General features: G+C 35.7%; 1 protein-coding gene across 1 annotated transcript in view; it reads right to left on the reverse strand.

The window, feature by feature from the left end:
* Positions 1–2,144: 2,144 nt before the first annotated feature.
* The window catches only part of LOC101585316 (vomeronasal type-2 receptor 116-like), a 73,307-nt gene continuing 66,501 nt past the window's right edge, over positions 2,145–8,950 (reverse strand). The window contains 1 exon segment of the mRNA XM_023707209.1: positions 2,145–3,064. Coding sequence (XP_023562977.1) covers positions 2,145–3,064 — 920 coding nt within the window.

Below are 8,950 nucleotides of genomic sequence, written 5' to 3' on the forward strand. Positions count from 1 at the left end.
TCCAACAGGTATGGCACTACAAGGAAATATCTATTGATAATTCACTAATAATAGACACAAATATATTGAATATGTTCAAAACATTCATAAAAAGCAGCACACATGAAAAATAAGTTTTTCCTTGATAATAAATATAACAAAATTAAAAAAATCTAAACATTATAAGTACTGACGAATTATAAATTTAATTGAAAAAATTAGTTTGACCATATACTGATTAAAATTCAGGACACTTTAAAGCTGTTCAAATGCTTTCTTTCTTTTTTTTAAAGTGTTATATGTTTGGTATAGGATCTCACTTCACAGCTCAGACTCCTAGTGATCCTCCTGTTTTTAGCCTTCCCAGTGCTGGGATTATAGGTGTGCACCCCCATGCCTGGTCTCGGTGGCCAGCTCAGTGTGCCCTGGAGTGGGGTCAATGTGGCATGTGGTGTCGGGGTTTGAACCTTAGTCCCTGCCCTTGCCTAAGTAGGCACTTATTCCACTGAGCTATCTCACCAGCCTTCAAATGCTGTGTTTTAAGTTTATATTTATTGTTCCCAAAATGGTAACATATTTTTTACTTTTTTAAAAAAAATTTTAGTACAGGATCTACAGGGTCTCACTACACAGATTGGACTCATAGTGATTTTCCTGTTTTCAGCCTCCCAAGTGCTGGCATTACAGGCACGCACCACCATACCCAGTCTCAACTGCTATCTCAGGGCCTGGGCTGGCATGGCATGCCGGGGATCTAACAAGTCCCTGCACCTGTCTGAGCAGGCACTTTAGTCTGCTGAGTTATTTGGCTGGCCCAGTAACGTATAATACATAATAAATATATAATATATAATATTTAATGTAAAACCTTGAGTCATTCACTGAAAGCATGAGTAATAGAAATAAACCTCTAGTCATATTTGAAATAAAGCACTATATTAGAAAAGTAAAGAAAACAATGAAACTACAGAATGTAATAAAGAAGACAAAGGTGTGATCATTAGATCGCATGGATTAGAGATACAAATGAATCACCAACTGCTAGTAGAGATCCAAAAAATATCTGATAACTTGATGCATCACATATCTGTTTCATTATAAAATATCTAGTACATAAAATATTGTACATAAAACTACTTCTGCATGATCTACAAATCCTGCAGATAGAAGGAATAGACATCAGTAAATATATTGCATATATTTATGTGTGTATATGTAATAAAATCAAAATAAATATATACATATATATCACATTAGAAAAGGATATTTGAACAAAATAAAGAGAAATATTTAATCAACCACTGATATTAAAAATCACTTTAGAACACAAATATTCTTTCATTTAATGCATAAATTAATTTAGTGACATTGTAAATTCAAGATTACTTGTAATCACCTGTAATTAGTAACTCCTAGGATTCTGAAGGTAAAAAGAGTGGGAAATTCTACTAAAACAAGGGTTTTGGAAATCTTGAGAGACAAGAGCAACAATGGAAATACAAACATTGAATCAAATTTCCAATCTTTCCCACCTATATCTGTTAATCCAAGCAACAGATTTTTTGATAAAAATAGATAATATATCAACCATCGTTAATCAGCTATTCTTGTTTTGAAAATCTGTAACGTATATATTGTTGTATGTTACACTGTTTCTATGTTTCTGATCTTTGTTCTTGCTTTTGTTTTTACTGTACAAAATAAAATAAAATTATAAAGAGAAAAAAATACCAAAATCAATTGTCAAAATAAAGCTTAATCAGGATATTTGAGGCACTCTAATTCTCAAGAAGAAAAAACATAATGAAATATATTGGGGAATTCTGAAATATAATGATGTGTAGATAAAACTTATCATATAAATAACGAATAGAAATAATTGAAAACAATAAGCAGAACACAAGAAAAAAGCAATTAGTATAGTCAAACTTACAAAGAAATATAAGAATTTATTGCAGAATTATTGGAGCAAGAAATTTCCAGAATTCAACTCATGTGAAAATGTGGTTGTTACAGGGTTGGAAACATTAAGGCTATTGTAGGAAAAAAAGAGTTTGCTGATTATTGAAGGAGACTAATATTTTAAAATCTACTACCTAACTCAGAAAATGTTCCAGAAGCATACTAGTGGTACCACATAACTTAGGAACAACATGTTTTATGAACTAATGTTTCTTTTTTCCAGAATGTGTTTTATCTCTTAAGGCGTGCAGAGAATTTCTCTTAGGTTTGAAAAAAATAACGTAGCACTTGGGGGCAAAAATACAGCCCAGCAGCCCAGCACTGGAGGCCAAGATGGAGAAGACCTCCATGGCCACCATGGCCTTCCCCTTGCTGCTGTGGTACACGGGCAGGAAGGTGACCCACACGCTGCAGAAAACCAGCATGCTGAACGTCAGGAACTTGGCTTCATTGAAGGTGTCAGGCAGGTTCCTGGCTAGGAAAGCCACAGTGAAGCTTACCAGGGCCAGGCAGCCCAAGTATCCCAGGACACAGTAGAAGGCAGTGAGGGAGCCCTTGTTGCATACGATGATGATGTGGCCATGCTCAGAGTGAACATCTTTGTCAATGTAGGGTGGATTTGACCCCATCCAGACTGCACAGAGAGTGAGTTGGATCAGGGAGCAGATGGGGATGATGTAATTTGGTGCCCCTGACACCAGTAACTGCTTCATCCTTCTGCCTGGAGCAGTGGCCTTAAAGGCCAGCACCACAGTAATGGTTTTGGCCAAGACAGTGGAAACAGCCACAGTGAACACAACTCCAAATGTGGTCTGCTGCAGGATGCAGGTGGCTGTGTTGGGCCGGCCAATGAAGAGCAACGAGCAGAGGAAACAGCAGGAGAGGGAGATGAGCAGGGTGTAGCTGAGAGCCCTGTTGTTGGCCTTGACGATGGGAGTGTCTCGGTGCTTCACAAAGAGCCCAAGTACAGCAGCTGTGAGAACAGTGAGACTTAGAGCAGTGCCAGCCAAGATCTTCCCCATGAGGTCTTTATAACCCAGGAAAGTCACAGACTTTTGGAGGCAGTGGTTTTGCTGTATTGTTGCATACTGGTCATCAGGACACTTCACACACTGCTCCATATCTACTAAGAAGTTCAAATCATCGTTAGTTCAAGTTCATTAATTTCACCCATTTGTTAACCCATTTAAGAAGTTCTTAAGACTTCTTGAGACATATTGTCATTTCTTTGTCTTTGGTTTTCAGTTATTCTTTTCGCTCGAGTTTTTAGGCCTTATTACTGAATCCAGGAACTTTGTACTGAGATACACCCAAATTCCTCTTAATTTTAAAGAAATTTTGAAATAGAGTCTTAAGTAACATTGTGCAAGCTGCACTCAAATTTGTGCCCTTTTTCCCCCTAGCCTCTTACCATGCTGGACTTGAAAGTTTGCATCAACATGTTCAGCTTTTTGTTTAATTTTCTGGACACCAAGCAAAATATTATCGTTTCTACAGTATCTCCTATTGAATACTGCCCTCTTCTTTATAGCTCTCTTGTTTTACAAAGCAGTAAAATACATGCTTATCTATAGCTAACCTCTGCAAGGCATGTTTAATAGATTAATTCAATGAACAACTATTTGAGAAATGAAATAATTTAGTAAGGTCCAAGGATATGATAAATATGATAAACTGTCCATTAAAATACGTTGTCCCACCCCATGAAGGTTGTGGCTTTCATGCAAGACCATATTGCAGCCTGTATAATAACTGAATTGAACCTGTACAACCAAGTGGGAAACACTAACATCTTCCCATTATTGACAATTTCCATCCATGAGCCTATTTTCTTCATCCAATGACTTGTTTTATGCTAGAATACTTTTGCATACTGAAACACGGTGTCATTCGGGATGCTTATTAGTTTTATCTCTACATATTTAGTACTTTAAGATGTATTAAACATACCTTGTATAATATATCTTACGAATGTCTTAGGATTGAGCTGTATAGCTTATTTTTCAACTTAATTTAAGTTCCAGCACTACTATATTCATTATTAATTTACTTAGGGTTTATACTAACACAATAACACCTTAGGAAAATTGTCTCAGATAAGTATATTCTTATTTCCTGGCATATGACTATATGTTTTTCTGAGTGTGTTTCGTCAGCAGTTACATGTACCATAATGTCTAGTAGAAGGGGACAGAAAAAAAATTCTGCTGCATTTTTTTCCTTTAAAAATTTAACCACATATTAACATAGCTTTACTTTTTATACCTCATGGTTATACTTTTCTGCTGGATGGGTAAGACCAAGTTAAAGCAAGACCTATATAACTAAAAATATAACTTTTGCTATCTGATAAAGTTAGCCAAATTCCCTCAGGATTTACCCTGGAACCATGTACAGTACCTTGTGGATCTTTTGTCAATGTCAGCCATCTGGATGAGGCACAGCCATTGCTTGACCAATTTTGCCCTCTGTGAAAGCCTGAGATAATTTTTTCTCTTTAGGTTACTCTCATATTTAGGATAGATATACAGCTATTTTCTCTTAGTTCATTGAGAATAAAGGTTTGTACTGATATTGGTTAGACAAGATATTCTGTATGCATCCTGTCCTCTGAATAACTTCTATGATGACAACAATATGAAATATATGAATTATTGTAAATATCCTACTAAACAGTTTTGAGACCATTTCATTGCTATTTTCTCTTTTTTTCTCACTAAAATGAATAAAAAAATTTAACCACAAAAGCTTGATTTACTTTAGAATTGTATAAATGTCATTTGTGGGATGTAAACAGTTTCTTACTTATTCTTAATTTGTTAAGTGTTGCTTTACTATTTGTACAACACAGGAAGGACTTCAACTTTAGTACATTTTCTTCATTCACTGATATTTCTCTTTGCAGAGAAGTAGTGCACTAAATTATATTTCATAGACTGAATGTGGACATGGATTTCCTTCTCAGAATATGTCTTAATTTGTAATAGAATATGACAATTAAGTTTCCAAGGAAAGTGACTTAAAAAAAGTGATCTGTAAACTTAGATACTTGGAATGAGATTGTCAGCTGTGGATAACATAGATTTTCTCCCTTTGTAAAAACATTCATTAGAAGGCACGAAGACACTGGACAGGTATGGCGTCCTGTTGGGTTTAGCCCATGACCACCATGGTGCAAAGACTTTGTGGATCTGAAGTGGCCTAATGCACCATTGTAGAAGGCAGGTGGGCACTGGACAGGTTCATTTAACTGGTGAGTCCTGTCTGATCCTCACAATAATCTTGGCAGCTTTCCTGACATTTGGCCTGACCCCATCACTGGTCAGGGGAGCCTTGGTGAGCTGAACCCTGCCTCACACAATTGTGAGAGTCTTATATAACTTCAACCAGAATCGTTCTGAGCTTTGGGTCACACCCCCATTTACAGTGTTGGAAGACACTTGGCACTCCACATGGGGAGATCTTTGCTGAGCTAACCCAGCATCACCATGGTTGTGAGAACATTTCTGATTTATGCACTGCACACCTTCCATATCTGTTGAGTCTGGGCGAATATTTAGAGCTTCAAAATTGAACAAAACAAAAAAAGGAGGAAAAGAAAATTTGAGACTTCCATCCCAGGCAGAAAAAATACAAAAGATAAGGACATAGAAGAATTTTGAATTCACACTTGAATTTCCTCAAATGAAAACTGAAATAAAAAAACAACTGCATCATGCTATAGAAGAGATCGGATCAGAAATAATCTCTGAGGTCAAAAAAGCAATGACAATCATTCAAGAATTGGTCAGACATCTAAAGAAGGTATAGATAAAAAATAGAGGAGAATGGAAAAATGAAGGAAACATTGATCAAAGAATACAGGAAAGAATTAGAATGCATGAAACATTAAATTGGATATCCAGGAAATTAAGAGTTCCACTGAAAGCTGGCAAAACCACTTGAAGAAAATGAAGACAGACTTTTAGATTATGAAGTCAGCATTGCAGCTAATAATTGGGTAAAGAAATATCTCTTAAAAAGGAACAAGGGCATAGCAATTCAGCAACTGCAAAATGATGCAAAGAAAGAAAACCAATAGAAGACTAATAGGTATCAACAAAACAGCAGGAATAAACACAAATGATATTAAAAAAAAACTAGTTGAAGAAGAAGTAGCAGAAACTTTCCTAAGCAAGGGAAATGAACCTAATAAAAAGTTATGTGAGGGATCTAGAACTCCATTTAGAAATAAAAATAAATCTACAATCAAAATCCCAGAAATTCAGCAAAAGAACAGAATATTAAAAGCTATTAAGAAAAGAACAAGATCAACTATAATGTAAAGCCCATCAAAGTCTTGGAAGATTTTTAACACAAATCAGCAAATCAAGAAGAGCTTGGAGTGAAGTATTTGTGGTGCTTAAATAAAACAATTCTAACCCAGACTGATGTGTCCTGAAAAACTATCAAATTTAATGGTGATAAAAGATACTTCCATGATAAAGAATAACTGAAGAAATTCATGACTGGCTAAGAAAGCCTCTATAGAGTACTGACTGATATTCAAAGAAGGGACAGAACTGACCAGAACTTTAAGAACAATAATGAAAAGGAACTACCAGGCAGAGGAAACAAACAGGGGGAAAATAGGGAACCTGCAGCAGGAAAATTTAAAAAAAACATAAGCTAATACATATCACTTATAACCATCAATGTAAGTGGGCTCAATTACCAAATCAAAAGCAGACTGGAAGAGTGGAGCAAGAAACAAAATCCAACAATATGCTCTATATGAGACACACATCTAATGCGAAACAACATTAATAGACTGAGCATCAAAGGATGGAAAACAATACTCTAGGCAACAGGAACCCAGAAAAAACTCAGGAATAGGTGTCCTGGTTGCTAACAATGTGAACGTCAGACCAAGAATGATGAAGATAGACAAAGATCACTATATACTTGTTAGGGGAAAGCTGCAAGAGGAATAGATAACAATCATGGATATATATGAACCCAATGTAGGAGCACTCACCTACATAAGACAAATTATAAATCACATGAAAAATCAAAAGAACGACAACACAATTGCAACTGGGGACTTCTATACCTCACTAACAGAAAAAAATAGATGAACTACACAAAAAGAGAATCAAGAAATAACAGAACAACATAAAACTTGAGAAGAAATGGGATTATTAGACCTGTACATACTGTCTCACCAACAGCATCAGAATACATATTCTTCAAAACTGCACATAATATTCTCCAAAATAGACCATATTCTAGCACATAGAGCCTGCTTAAGTAAATGCAAAGGAATTGAAATTATCCTGCGCATTCTATCTGACCACAGTGCAATGAAACTGGAAATTATTGACAAAAGAAACTACAAAAACACCATAAACACAAGGAAATTAAATAACAACCTGAAATTAAAGAAGAGATTGAAAAATATTTACAGTCAAATGAAAGTGCACATGCAACTAACCGGAAACTGTGGAAGGCAATGAAAGCTGTCTTAAGAGGGAAATTTTTAGTGGTAAATTTGTACAACAGGGAAACAAGACAGGCACAAATAAACGATCTTATTCTGCAATTCAAGATTCTAGAAAAAGAACAGAAAGTCAAGCCCAAAGCCCACAGAAGGCAGGAAATTATAAAACTCAGAACAGAAATTAATGCAATGCAAACAAAGAAAATAATACAAAGAATAAATGAATCAAAGGGTGGTTCTTTGAAAGAATAAACAAAATCAAGAAACTGTTAGCCAACTTTATTGAAAAAAGGAAAGAAAAAAGCTCAAATTCATGCAATAATAAGTCAAAAGGGCAAAAATCACTACAGACCCTATAGAAATTTGGAAGCTCATCAATACCTACTTCCAAAATCTTTACTCTCACAGGATGGAAATACAGAAAATGGAAAGTTTTCTAGATACACATGTAATGCTTAAGCTCACTGAAGAAGATATACAAACTGTGAATGACCCAATAACACAAAATGAAATAAAAAAAATGTAACCAAAGCCTATCAGTAAAGAAAAGCCCAGGTCCTGATCAATTTGTGGCTGAATCCTAGAAGAAATTTAGAGAAGATCTAATGCCAACTTTTCTCGAACTCTTCAATGAAATTGAAAGAAAGTAATTCTCCCAAACTCATTCCTGAAGGCAAGTATTGCTCTGATTCCAAAATGAGAGAAAGATCCAACTAAAAAGGAGACCTACAGGCCAATCTCTGTAATGAGTATGCATGAAAAAATTCTGAATTAAGTACTGGTAAACAGAATGCAGTAAATCATCAAGAATATTGTACATCATGACCAAGTGGGATTGGTTCCAGGGATGTAGAGATAGTTCAGTATAAGCAAATCCATATATATGTGATACACCATAACGCCAGAGCCAAAGACAAACATCACATGATCATCTCAATAAATTCAGAAAAGCTTTTGATAAAGTCAAGCACTCATTTATGAGTAAAACTCTATAGATAATCAGAATAGATGGACTTTCCCTCAATCTGATAAAAACCATCTATAAAGAAGCAACAATCAATATCAGTAAAAGGGCAAAATTTAAATCTTTTGAGCTCAGTTCAGGAACAAAGCAAGGATGTCCATGTTTAATACTCATTTTCAATATAGTTCTGCAAATACTAGCCAAAGTAATTAGAAAAGACGGAAATATTGGTCAAGCAATGACCGTGACTCATCCACTTGGTTGACACTGAAAAATAATCTACAAAGTGTGGTACAGGGTTACAGGATAAATACTGAGGGGACTTGACTGACCTTATCAGATACAAAAGGTACATTTCTTGTTATATAGGTCTTGCTTTATCTTGGTCTTAACCATCCAAAAGAAAAGTATAAAAATGAAGTATATAAAGTAAAGCCATATTAATATGCTGAGCTGTGAAAGGCTCAAGTCAGCGAGTCCTAGCCCAGGTCCGGTGAGTGTGCGGAGAATTTCCTGCTACCCTGCGCCGGCGGGACCAGTCCCAGCCCAGGCGCAGCGTGGGCCGG

This window comes from Octodon degus, unplaced genomic scaffold (genome assembly GCF_000260255.1).
Source record: "Octodon degus isolate 3935 unplaced genomic scaffold, OctDeg1.0 scaffold00282, whole genome shotgun sequence".
NCBI lineage: Eukaryota > Metazoa > Chordata > Mammalia > Rodentia > Octodontidae > Octodon > Octodon degus.